This window comes from Kogia breviceps, chromosome 17, assembly GCF_026419965.1.
Source record: "Kogia breviceps isolate mKogBre1 chromosome 17, mKogBre1 haplotype 1, whole genome shotgun sequence".
Taxonomy (NCBI): Eukaryota; Metazoa; Chordata; class Mammalia; order Artiodactyla; family Physeteridae; genus Kogia; species Kogia breviceps.
The window spans coordinates 12,028,712-12,042,783 of NC_081326.1; the positions used below are offsets into that span (position 1 = coordinate 12,028,712).

General features: G+C 42.4%; 1 protein-coding gene across 2 annotated transcripts in view; it reads right to left on the reverse strand.

The window, feature by feature from the left end:
• The window catches only part of ARFGEF1 (ADP ribosylation factor guanine nucleotide exchange factor 1), a 132,446-nt gene extending 130,895 nt beyond the window's left edge, over positions 1-1,551 (reverse strand). Inside the window, exon 1 of one of the 2 annotated variants that reach the window (XR_010837351.1) lies at positions 860-1,473. Coding sequence is in view for 1 of the 2 variants with exons in the window: in XM_059042582.2 (XP_058898565.1) it covers positions 860-983 (124 nt within the window). In the remaining variant the exon portion in view is untranslated. Of the gene's footprint in view, positions 1-859 lie in introns of both variants that reach the window. The other variant, XM_059042582.2, reaches the window with a different exon arrangement.
• Positions 1,552-14,072: the final 12,521 nt, after the last annotated feature.

Consider the following 14,072-nt stretch of genomic DNA (forward strand, 5'->3'; position numbering starts at 1 on the left):
TCCTTAACGATTTCGTCTTTGATGGATGCAACAGATCCACCAGCGGTCCCCCTTTAACAATTCTTCATCTGCCTGTCCTCGCCGTAGGTATTGTCTAGGTTTACCCTGCTAGGGGCTTCATGACACTAGATCTCTTTCGTCTGAACTATAAATCACAACTCAAGCTTGAGAGCAGCTGCCACGGTCCAGACATGTGGCTGGTGGGTGTCATTGTCTTCTTCATTCTCCCTGTTTCAAACCTTCCCTTCCTTGTCTCTAAAGTCAACGTATCTAAAGGTCCTTTCCTTCCCCGCTTGTATCTCATCACCCTCTCCCCTTAACCTTAGGTCTTGTTCTTCCAGGTCAGCCCAGTCGGATACAACATCACTGTTTTCCCCGTGGCGGAAGCGGAGAGATGTCAGAACAGGCGGCACCTCCCGCAAACCCCTTCTCAAGACTGTCAACAAGGGAACAACTTCAGCCTTTCTTCCCAAAGTACCACGCTAAACGAAAAGTTATTGAAATTACGATACGGAACCCTTCCCACGCCCAATATCGACAAATCAGCTCCACCTCAATTTTCCAAGCGAATAAACGACAACTCCTCTTCTGCTTCATCACAAAGGGTGAAATCCTGTCCGCACCGCACGGTCCACCAACAAAATCTTCCCACGTTCTCAAGCCGACCCCCAGCCAACTGCCCTTCCTCCTCCACCCTGCCTCTGCCCCACATCTAGCCGAGTTACTGTCAACTCCAACCAGGCAAACCCAAAGCTTCCCCAGGGCTCCCCGAGGTCAGCGGCGCCGGCCCAGGGCGAGCCCTCGGCGACCCCCCCCCCGCGGTACCCTCCCCCATCCCTCGGGCCCCCTCCCCGCTCACCTAACGCCACCTCGCATGCTTTGCGCAGCTGGGAGTGATGCGCCTTTTTCACTTCCTTGTCGGCCAAAATCTTCTCCAGGGCCCGGGTCAGAAACATGTTCTTCGTCTTCTTCCCCTCATACATGGACGCAGAGAAGGAGGCGGCGGCTCGTCCGACCCGCGGCTCCCAGCGGCTGGAAGGAGGGGGGGCGGAGGAGGAAGAACGGAGAGAAAGGAGAGGGGGTGGAGGTGGGGGAGAGGAGGCGTGGAGGGCAGCCGCTGGATCAGGAAGGGGCGGGCGAGCCGGGCCGGCTGCGATGCAGGGCGCAGAGGTCTTCGCCGCCCCCCGAGGGGCCGCCCCTGGAGGGCCGCGCCCGTGGGACCTCCGCTTCTCTCGGCCCGGGGGTAGCTTCCCGGCCACCCTCCTCACTCGCCCCTCCGGCCCGGGGGCGGAGAGGGAGCCCAGCCCGGTAGCCGTCAGCCCGGGGCCAAGGGACGAGGCGGCGGCTTAGAGGCCCGGCGAGAGCAGGGCTGCCCTGGCTACTGTGGGGATTAGCACCCGCCGTGGCCGCGGACTGGCCTCCATCACCGCCAACCTGCCCCGGCCGCCATGTTGGGAGGAAACGACGCGTCACGCAGCGGCCGAACGGCTGCAGAGGAGGAAGCGGCGGCGGCGGCGTTTGCTGCCCAGAGCTGCCGCGGCGCCGGGAGGCAGGGGGCGGAGGGCGGCGCGGGAGGAGCTGCTCGAGCCGCAGCGCTACGGCGGCCCGGCGGGGCCTCGTCGCCTCCCGCGTTCTCCTGCAGGGCGGCGTGGGGCGTGGCGGGCGTCCTGCAGCACCGTGCCTGGCCCTTCGGGGTCCTCTGGGCGGCTGCGCTTTGGAACTTGCCCGGGGCCGCTACTCCCACCGAGTGAACGGGACTCCTGGCTACGGTGCAGCAGCTTCTCTGACTTTCTGGAGATCCCGTAGGTGGGTGCGCAACCCCTTCCGCTCCAGGGGGCCCGGAAACACCCGCATGGCCCGCGCTCAGCCACGCTGTTTCCACCTGCTGCGCTCGACTCTAATTACCAGCTGCACGAAACTGCTCTCCAGGACCGTGGTCGACTGCCTCAGGATTCTCTCTTGGGAAGAGTAAAACTGATTTGACACGGATTCAGGAATGTTTCACTTTTTCATCTCTGTAGGATACATCGGTAAACGCTAGATTTCAGATCTCTTCTGAATTCATACTAAAGTTAAGGGAACAGATGAATGCTTCTGATTGATGAGGTCCCTTAGAGCTCTGTGTTTCTGTGCCTTTAATACTAAGATTCGGTCCAGGACATGAAAACCAGTTTCAGAATGGAAAAGCTTTAAGTACAGATTACCGCCGACACACATGTGACCGTGTGTCTGCTTTGATACCAGAGAATAATTTAGACTTCTACAGTGTTTCATTCAGAGTAGAAAATTACAAAGAATACCATTAAAATATATGCATAGAATTTATTTACATGGTGATCTAGCTAGGTTGCACATCTTTACAAGTTCAAAACTACTGTGTAGCTCTATCAACACTAGATCCCAAATTGTTGGAATATGTCGCTCACTGTTCTGATCCATTCTGTTGCCTTGACTATGGATTTGTCCTAATGCAACCATATAAACTCAAGAAAGGAGAGGCTGTGATTTGGGACAGGCTAAAAACCATGGGAAATAAAAATGGAAACCTTGAAGGTGATCCTGAATTAAAGTGGACTAGTAGATTAATTTTTTAAACTTTCTTGTGCTTGAGAAGCAAATCTATAAATAAATTAATTTTACTCTAAAGACTACTTCTAGATTCCTGAAAGTTGGAGGTTCAGTATACTAGATCAGACATAATATTGATTTCTGTGTACGTTCTCATAGATTATAAAATGAGAACAAGCTCCATTTCTAATTTATTTTTGTTTCTTTGTAATGCCAGTTTTGTGCCGGGTACTGTGGAAGGTGCTAGCTGATAACTGAATCTATTTACTCTTCTTCCTTAGTACAGAGGTACACTGTGTTCCCTTGTCTCCCTTGCAGTCAAGTGTAGCCATCCAGATTTAGCTCATTAAAGAAAAAAAAAAATCTTCCACAAGCTGTCTTCCATACTCTTTCCCTTCTGTGGCCACATGCTGAAGATGGCAGAGCCACAGGTTAGAAGGAGCCTAGGTCCCTGAATTACCATTTGATGGAGAGCCGTCCAATATTTGTTTTGGACTTTACATGGGCAAAGTATACTTGAGTTATGTTTAGCAGCTAGCCTTATCCTAAGCAATACACTTGGCATTCATTAATGAATAATACAGACAGAAATCTCAGTGCTTAAACAGAGTATACTACATAGCACATATCAAAATCTGTAATCATCTTGTCTGCTTGTTTATCGGTTGTCTGTTTCCCTCATAAGACCAAGGACCTCATCTATCTATTCATTTCTATATGTCTAGCATCTAGCATAGTCACTGGCATAGAGAAGGCCTTGTTGAATAGAAACCTGCATGAATGAGACACTGGGCTAAGTTGAGATCACACCCAACTTAGGTGCTTACAGTATATAGTAGGGGAAAAGATATTAAGTCACTAGTGAATATATGATTATAAATGTATGATTAAAGTGCTTTGAGATCTACTTTAGATTTTGGATTCAGAGATGCTTCCCTGAAGAAGTAACATTTCTAAACTGAGGCCTGAAAGAAGAATAGAAATTAGCCAAACTAAGTCAGGAAAGAACTTTCCCAGCAGTCTCTTCTGGTTGGGGAGAAGCTTGGCAAGTTTCAGGAAACAAAACAAGGCAGTGTGGCTGAAAGTTATCTAAGGGAAATGGTGCCAGTAAGGATAAAGAGGAAACTAGGAACCAGATCATACAGAAACCTGTAGGCCATGTTAAGGGTTTGGGATTTTATCCCAGTAGTGACAGAAATCTATTGAAGGGTTAAGTAGGGAGTGAAGTTATCAAATTGGCGCTTTAAAAGTAGTCCCTCTGTTGTGTGGGGAATGAATTGGAAGGGGACAAGATTGGATGTGGACAGAACGGTGAGGAGATGATTACAACAACGCAGCATGGTTTAAGCTGCGGTCCAGGACCATCATGCCCGGCTGGGGAGACCACGCCCTGCACAACGTTAGCAAAATGGGGCTGGGCTTCAGCTCCAACATCTGCCCAGGTGAAGGGGCTCCTTTTCCTAATTTGCATAAATGTTAGCTAGACCAGTGGTGTCTGAGTGATGGCGGTGGAGATGGAGCAAAGTGGACAGATTTGAGATGTACTTTGGTGGCAGAATGGATAGGATTTAGTAATGAATTGGAGTGAAGATAAGAAAAAGGAAGAGATCACAGTGAGTGCCATGTTCCTGACCAGTGCCCGTGAATGAGTAGAAATGCTGTTTGTGGAGATGGCCTAGACTGGGATAGGAGCATGTTTGAGGGTGAGGGTACAGCTTTCAGTTCTAAAAGAATCGACTCCTCTGAGATATGACCTGACCCTCTCAGAAGGAATGGCCTCCACACTCCTTTCTTCCAGAGGACAATCCATCCTCGTCTGCTGAGTCTAGGACTTCACCCAAAAGGTGGTGGGGATTGCGGGGAGTGGGGGGCGGGGGGTCGGCAGGAGGAGAACAGCCTCGGGAGATGGACACCCTCACCCAGCCTGAAACTCAAGGTATTAACTTGTACCTGCCTGAAGCAAAAAAAATAGGGTAAGACTCTAAATAAATCTGATGTCCTTGGAAGATAAAGGGAAAGAGAATATTTTTAGTCTTTTATTCACAATTAGAGCGGAAAGGATGCCAGGCTCAGGCAATTTTTCACTAAAATTTCAGTATATTTCCCTGTACTTATGTTTCCTTTTATTTTTTATTATTGTCATTGCTTGGTGCTTATCCAGTCTATTTAAATAAAAAATTCAATTTCAGTATTTACTTGCATTTGACTCGCTTTCAAAACATTTAAATTCTACAAATGCCTGTCCTCTAAATTTTAAAATATATTTTTCTTATACATGATTGCTTTGCTGAGTTCATTTTTGCCTCTGTCTGCAATCTCACCTTCCTGTCATTAATTATCCTTCATCATTTTCCCTTTCATATATAACTTTGCTGTACATTAGCTGCCTCGACTTTTCTCTTTGGATAATATTCCCACTGTTTCCAAATCGTTAAATAATATCAAACAATGAAAGGCTTTGACCTGAGTCTTAGGGACTTGGTTGGTGTGCTTTATCATCCTTTCAAATACAAGTTCAGTGTAACATGAGAATCAAATAAAATGTGAATAAAATTTTAATTAATGCTGAGTATATCTGATTGATGTTAAAAGCCAAGATTAGTTAACAACTAAAAATAGCATCACTGTGTATTCAGTTGACTAAAAAAAAAAAAAACTATGATGCCTCCAGTAGTCTTTTACATGATATCTAAATTCTATTAGCTTTCAAAATGTTTTATAATCTGACCCTTCCCTGACTTTCCAGCTTATGTCTCAATGGCAATGGTGATAATTATTAACATTTATATGGAGCTTATTAGGAGCCAAGCACAATAACCCAAATGAAGACGTTTCCATTATTATTCCTGATTTATAGAGGAAGAAACTGAGACATGGAGAATTTAGACAACTTGTCCACATCATGCAAATTATACATGGTGGAGCCAGGATTCCAATTTGGGAAGTTGGGCTCCAGAGCCCATACTCTAAACAACTAAGCTATACTGCCTCTCTGAACAGTCTTTTCATGTGCCTTTCCCTGCCCACTCCCTCCTCCACTGAAATAGAGATGTAGGCACTCAAGTTCCAGCCCATTCCTCCTTCAAATCCACCCCCTTCCTTCCTCTCATCCGCACACCACATGTCCATACAAACACCAAGCTTTTCTGCATCTGTATGCCTTTGTCCATCCTTCAGCAATCCAGAGCTCTCACCACCACCTCTCTTTTGTTTGCTCTCCCCAAAGGCTTCCCAACCTTCAAAGCCTCGTTGAAATTCATACCCTTCTAAGTTTTCTCCTTTTATCTCCAACAGCACAAATCCCTCCCTTTTCTAGCGTTTTATAGCTTTGTCTACCTCCTACTTTATACCTAATGATATAGCCATAGTAGTGCTTATTCAAACTGCAAATTTTTGAAGACCAGGGATATAAGAAAAGATAAAGCAGGCAACTTAGTAAAAGATGGGAGACATGGATTTAACACGGAAATGATCAGTTTTGCTGAAACCATGGTAATGACATGACTCAAAGAAAGGCCATCACCAAATATTCCTCATTTATCAGTCTGCTTTCATCTTGTTTATTAAGGAAATAAGTGAATAAAGTGTGTCTTTGAACTCAGAGGCCCTGCTCACTGTTCTGCAGAAAAAGTGTCAAAACAACAGGACAGATAGAGGAAGAGGATGGTAGACTGAAGAATTTGATTTAGAAAGAAAAGAAGAGCAAGCACATTTTTATTCAATAAGAGACTATAATGTGGTATTCGATAATCAAAGTGAAGTTTCAAAAAAATTAGAATGTTGTGGTAAAAAAGATTGCAGATCTAGAGCTTGAAGTTGGAAGTAATAGCATTTTCCATAAGTTTTATTTTATTTATTTTTATTTACTTAATTTATTTTTTTGGCTGCGCCGCTGAGCAGCATGCGGGATCTTAGTTCCCCAATCAGGAATCAAACCCACGCCCCCTGCAGTTGGAGCTCGGAGTCTTAACCACTGGACTGCCAAGGAAGTCCCAGAATTTTCCATAAATTTTAAATCACCAAGTGCTACATATTTACAGAATAATAAAACTGAATGCATAAGCGCTTAAGTTTCCTTAAAACTTTAAAGTTATATAATTCTTTAGAGGGGTGGAAAGTACTTGCTTTCAATCCATGGCACTGTTCTTTTCTGTATACATTGTTATAATTTTTCCAGTAAAGTCACACTAATGATAGCAACTACTTGCTAGGTGTTTACTTTGTATGAAGCCCTTGACAAGCGTTAACTCACTTAATTCTTACAACTCAGCCATTTATATATTATTCTTCTTTCACAAATGAGGAAAAATGGTTAGAGAAGTTAATTGCCCAAGGTTACAGTAGCATATATGTTTATCACCTGCCAAAGTTCGTTCATGCTCCTAGCCATTGTTCTATCCTGTCTTTCTTCTTAGTCACATATTTGTATAATCCATTTGAAAGTGCTTTTTGACCAATGTTGTGCCATAATTATATTAAGGCAGGACCACATCTTTTCTTTCCTTTGAAACTACTCTCAACAGCTGGTACATATTAATTATTATACTAAGTGGGAATTAATTTTCTGGAGGCCACGTTTTAAAAACATTTTTAAATGGGGATTTTTATTAAAAGCCTGTCTTTTAAAGAAATTGTAGTCTGAAACTTCCTGGAAAAAGAAATCTCTAGGCCCAGATAGTTTTACTAGTAAATCCTATGGAACATTTAAAGAAGAAATAACACCAACACTCTCTCTTTCAAAAAATGGAAGGGGGAACACTTGTCAACTTATTTTATAAGGCCAGCATAACCCTGAAACCAAAACTAGATAAAAACAATACAAAAAATGAGAACTACAGACCAGTGTCCCCTATGAATATAGATGTAAAAATTCTCAACAAAATATTAGCAAATCAAATTCAGCAATATATAAAAGTACACCACAACCAATAGGAGGGGTTCATCCTGGGAATGCAGACTGGTTCAATATTAGAAAATCAAGCAACGTAATTGACCACACTGACAGACTAACAGATAAAAACGACATGATCTTATCAATTGATGAGGGGGACGCACTTGGCAGCATTCAACACTTATTCAAGATAAAAAAACTCTTAGCAAACATCCTCAATTTGATTAAGGACATCTTCAAAAAAATAATCTACAGCCAAAATCATGCTCATTTATGAAAAAAATTAAACAGTGAAAACCTGAATGCTAAGACTGGAAAAAGGCAAGGATGTACATTTTCACTACTCCTATTCAGTATCATACTGGAGGTCCTAGCCAGTACAATAAAGCAAAAGAAAGAAAAGGCACACCGTTGGAATGGAAGAAACAAATTTTCCTCATTGACGGTCAGCATAATTGTCTATGCAGAAAATGCCAAGGAATCTACCAAAATATATCTAGAACTTATAACTGAGTTTAACAAGGTCAGGATACAAAGTCAACACATAAAAATCTATTTTATTTTTATGTATTATTCCTAAGCATTTGGAAACCAAAAAAAAAAAATTTACAATAGAGCCAAAAAAATGAAAGGCTTAATCATAAATGTAACAAAACATACAAGATCTTATGATGAAAACAAAAAAATGAGGGAGAAAGAACTCAAAGAAGACCTAAACAAATGGAGAGACATAGCATATTCATGGACTGGAAGACATTGTAAAGATGTCACCTAATCCATACGTTTAGTATAATTCTAATTCTGTACCTATAGAGGAGCTGATTCTAAGATTTATGTGGAAAGGCAATGTAACTAAAAGAGTCATAATTTTTTTAAAGAGTAAAATTGGATGAATCACAATACCCAATATTAAATCTCAATATAAAGTTGTGATAGTCAAGACATGCAGAATTGGCTAGGGGCTGGACCTAGAGATCACAGAACAGAAAGTCCAGATATAGACTCATAGAAATATAGCCAATTGATTTTTGACTAAGTTTCAAAGACAATTCAGTGAAGAAAGGATAGTTTTTTTCAAGAAATTGTGTTGAAAAAATTAGACATCCATGTGTTAAATAAAAAAGAGCCTTAACCTAAAGGCCATACTTTGTACATAAATGAACTCAAAATAGGTCATAGATCTAAATGTAAAATATAAAGCTATAAAACTTTCAGAAATAAACATAGGATAAAAGCTTCATGAGCTAGGGTTAGGCAAAAGTTTCTTAGACATGACACCAAAAGCATGATCCATAAAAGAAAAAAATTGATAAATTGGACTTTACAAAATTTAAAACATTTTCTCTGTGAAAGACACTGTTAAGAGAGCAAAAAGACAAGCTACAAAATGGGAGAAAATGTTTGAAAATCACATATCTGACAAATAACTTGTATTCAGAGTATATATTTTTAAAATTCTCAAAACTTATTAAGGGACTTCCCTGGTGGTGCAGTGGTTAAGAATCTGCCTCCCAATGGGGACATGGGTTTGAGCCCTGGTCCAGGAGGATCCCACACGCTGCGGAGCAACTAATCCCGTGCGCCACAACTACTGAGCCTGCGCTCTAGAGGCCGCGAGCTACAACTACTGAAGCCCGTGTGCCACAACTACTGAAGTCCATGTGCCTAGAGCCCGTGCTCTGCTACAAGAGAAGCCACCGCAATGAGGAGCCCGCACACCGCAACAAAGAGTAGCCCCCGCTCGCCGCAACTAGAGAAAGCCTGTGTGCAGCAACAAAGACCCAATGCAGCCAAAAATAAATTAATTACTTTAAAAAAATCTTATTAAAAAACAAAACCGGGCTTCCCTGGTGGCGCAGTGGTTGGGGATCCGCCTGCCGATGCAGGAGACACGGGTTCGTGCCCTGGTCCGGGAGGATCCCACATGCCGCGGAGCGACTGGGCCCGTGAGCCATGGCCGCTGGGCCTGCGCGTCCGGAGCCTGTGCTCCGCAACGGGAGAGGCCACAGCAGTGAGAGGCCCGCATACCGCAAAAAAAAAAAAAAAAAAAAAAAAAAAAAAAAAAAACCACCCAATTTTTTTAAAATGGTTAAAAAACTTGGACATTTCACTAAAGAGGATATACAATGGTAAATAAGCATTAAAAAAATGTTTAATACCATTAACCATTAAAGAAATGCAAATTATAACCATAATGAGATTCCACTACACAGCTATTAGAATGGCTAAAATAAAAAATGTTGACAATGTCAAGTGACAGAGAGCACGTGGAACAATTTGAACCCACATTGCTGTCAGAAATGCAAATATACCCAGCATCTCTGGGGAAACAGTTTGGCAGTTTCTTATAAAGTTACACACTTACCATGTGACCCAGCAAGCCCACTCTATTTACCCTAGGGAGACTAAAAGTTACATCCACAAAAAAGCATACACATATGTTTATGGAAATTCTATTCATACTCACTAAAAGCTGGAAACAACTTGTATCTCTTTCACTGAGTAAATGAATAAACAGAACATCTATGTAATGGAGTAGTACTCAGCAATACAAAAGAATAAATTATCGATATATACGGCAACTTGGATGGATCTCAAAGACATTATGCTGAGGGCAAGAAGCCAGACTCAAAAGCTTTCATACTGTATGATTCATTTTTATGATCTTCTCAAAAAGGCAAAACTGCTGGGATGAAAAATGTGTTTATCAGCTGTGATATGTAGAGGTAGGAGGTGTCTCTAAAGGGATAGCACAAAGAAGGTTTTTATGTTTGTTTAAGTTTGTTTTGGGGGGGTGGTGCCAGTGCTAGAAATGTTCTGTATTCTGATTATGGTAGTGGTTACATGAATCTATACATACATGTGTTCCAATTCATAGAACTGTATGATAATTTAAAAACCCTCTACTTTTAACACCAAATATCAATTCTACCACTACGAGACTACTAAATCAGAACCCACTGGATATAAGATAGAGAGAGATGACTTATTCTGGAGATTTTTTAGGTAGTTGAAAGAAACATAGGTTTGCTATTTCAAGCAGTAGGAAAATATCAGTAGGATTTTTGGGGGAGGGTCTGGTTAGTAAAGAGGCTAAATCATCCAGATAGGCCATAAATGGAATTTTCTGGATAATTACACAGGATCCCACTCACCTACAAGCAAGAAAGTCTCTTGAAGTGCATAAATAATTCCACTGCAATAAATTACATTTTTGGAAACTCTCCATGAACACTTACACACTTTCAAAGCTCATTTTAGTGATTTGCCACGGTTTCAACCTGAAAGAGTTTCTGCAATTTCCTGACACACCATTCATAATCCCAAGGGAATTCCTTACATACTGGAAGATGTCAACATTGTTTTCGTTTCAAAATATCACCACTGATGTGCAGCTAAGTAAAATCTCTTAATTTTTTGAAATACGTAAGAAAAAATTGCATTTATTATAGGAATAACAATGTATTCTTTATCTTGTGTATAAATATGTTTCCTCTGTGGCTGGAAAAGAGAATTATAATTTGTTTTCACTTGCAGGTTTTAGAGTTGTCAGTTGCAATTATATTAACTTAAAGCTTCCTTTTGAGACTGGTTAAATAAACTACAGCACATCCATCTACTGGCATACTCTTTAGCCATAATAAAGAATAAGGATGCTTTTAATGTACTGATATGACATTACACCTAGTATATATTAGATGTAAAAAAAAGTAAACTTCAGAATAATAGGCATAATATGCTAGGATTTGTGCAAAAGTGGGGGAAAAGTTTATACACATACATACACACACAAGTGTATTTACTTATAGTATTTGCTTAGACCGTTTCTAGAAGAATACAGAAGAAGTGGGGAATTAGGTGTTCAGGAGTGAGAACTGGGATATATCACTGATGACCACTTATATCTTTTATATTTTGAACCCTGAAATGCACTGCTTATTCCAAAAAAAAAATTTTTAATTTTCCCTTTTCTTTTCAAACAAAGAGTATCTGCGTATTTTATTAAAAATTGCCTAAGAAGAAATAATAATTCAATTTCCTTCTTGGGGCCAAAAATTCTTACTCAACAGAAGAATAAATTTCTCACGGTGATTCGGGCAGTGAAAAGCTGGAATAAGGACCTCGGTTCTTGCCTTCTTTGAAGAAGGAATTCAGCAAAGACATCAAGGTTGTGAAAAAGATTAAAGTGTTTATTAGAAGCAAAGTACGTGTAGAAAAAACAAAATATCTGTAGAAAAAGCAAAGTACATGTGGAAAAAAACAAAATACACGTGTGAAAGAGCACATAGGAGAGCTCAGAGTGAGTTGTACCCAATAAGAGCAGCTTAGATTGCTTATATGGGGGCAGTTTTCTGGGTTGTCTCTGACCAATCATCCCCACATTTGGTCCTGGTGTGAGCACACCATCTCTCAGCCTAGATGGATTCCAGCTGCTGTCTTCTCCCTCCTTTTGTCCTTCCCCTAGACTAAGGGCACGTGTTGGGCTGGGAAATCCACAAGAATGCACCCAATCAGGGCCCAGTGCTCCTGCTGGTATCCCATCTCAAAGCATCATCAAGAGACCAGCTGCAGCTGTTCAGCCTGGGGCCTATCTATTGCCCACCTCAATTGCATACATTTGTCGTTTTTTTCTTCACAAAAAGAATATCTAAAAATGTGTAGAATCCTTTGAATAATATCTTGCTGTTCAAAATATTGGCTGAGGATGGGAAACATTGGGCGCTGGCTAGAAATGGAGAATCCTCATGACCTTCCCCAGACCAACCAAATCAGAATCAGCACTTTAACAAGACCCTCCCTAGGGGATTTACATGTGCCTTGAAGCGTGAGAAAGTACTGCTTCAACTGGAAGGCTGGAGTTGGAGGAAGACAGTGCCGAGACTGCTAGAACATTAGGCAAACTGATGGTCTCGCAGGATAGAGAAAGGTCAGCGAGCAGACTTTGTGAAGTTTACTGAAGAACCAGAAGGAATCTTAGGAAGACCCTAGAGCCTAAGGTCCAAAGGGAAATCCCAGCTCCTGGGTGTCAATAAACATATAACGTATTGTCTTTTTAATTTGAATAACCCAAGATTCGAACAAAAGCGTCTTTGAAGGCCCCAAAGACATGCATCCATTAGCTGTTTCAAAAGCCAAACCAAAATAAACTCAAACTCTTAGTAAGCATCTACCCGCCTTCAATCAAGTCTCCGTGATTCTGGCCTTTTCCCCCATCCCACCACCACTTCCCCGACAGTAGGAATGATTCTTCTGAAATGGAAGTCAAATCACGCCACTCCTGTAATCACACCCTTCGATGGTTCCCCATTTTACTCAGAGTAAGAGGGAGAGCCCTAAGGCAGACCTACAAGGCTCTATGCATAATGCCTCTCCTCACCATCACTCAACCTCTCTCTCCTTGGCTGGCTCAGCTCCAGCCACCTGGCCTCCTTGCTACTCTCTGAACTTAAGCAAGCTCTGCTTCCAGATCTTTGCGCTTGTTCCCTCTACTTAGGATCCTCTTCCTTCAGAGAATCCAAGGCTCACTTCAGATCTCAGCTCAAGCATTATCTGACCACTCTACATGAAATAGCCATTCGCCACTCCTCTGTGCGTCTCACTCTGCTTTATTTTCCATGGCAGTTACCATTTCTCACACTGTTTATTGCTTCGATGTTTGTTTGTTTGTTTTTTCCCCCTCTAGAATATACGCTCCTCAAAGGCTGGGACTTTATTTTGACTAGTACCATATCTGCAGTGCCTAAAAGAGGGATAGTTGTTGAATAAATGAATGAGTGAATGAACAAACAAATGATTCTGTCTTAGCTCAGGCTGCTGTAACAAAACACCATAGACTGGGTGGTTTAAACAACAGAAACCCATTTCTCACAGTTCTGGAAGCCGGAAGTCCAAGATCAAGGTGCTGGCTGATTCAGTTTCTGGTGAGGACCCTCTCCCTGGCTCACAGCTGGCTGCCTTCTTGCTATGTCTTTGCAGGGCCTTTCCTCAGCGTGTGACCTGGGAGACCTCTCTCGCTCTCTGGCTCTCGCTCTCTGTCCCTCCCTCTCTCCCCTCCCCCTTATAAAGCCACTAATCCTATTGGATTAGGATCCCACCCTCATGACCTCATTCAACCTTAATTACCTCTTAAAGCTATATCTCCAGATAGTCACACTGGAAGTTAGGGCTTCAGCATATGCATTTCAGGTGGACACAATTCAGTCCCCAGCAGATCCCATAATGAATTCCACTCCTACCATCATCAAATAAATTGCCCCCTTAGGCTGTATTTCCTTTTGAACTCTGATCTCATTCAAGGCTGCACTTGGTATTCATTTAAACATAATTTTCAGAATTCCCTGGTGGCGCAGTGGTTGAGAATCTGCCTGCCAATGCAAGGGACACGGGTTCGAGCCCTGGTCTGGGAAGATTCCCACGTGCTGCGGAGCAACTGAGCACATGCACCACAACTACTGAGGCTGCTCTCTAGAGCCCACGGGCTACAACTCATGAGCCCGTGTACCACAACTACTGAAGCCCACGCACCTGGAGCCGGTGCTCCACAACAAGAGAAGCCACCACAATGAGAAGCCCGCGCACTGCAACAAAGAGTAGCCCCTGCTCACTGCAACTA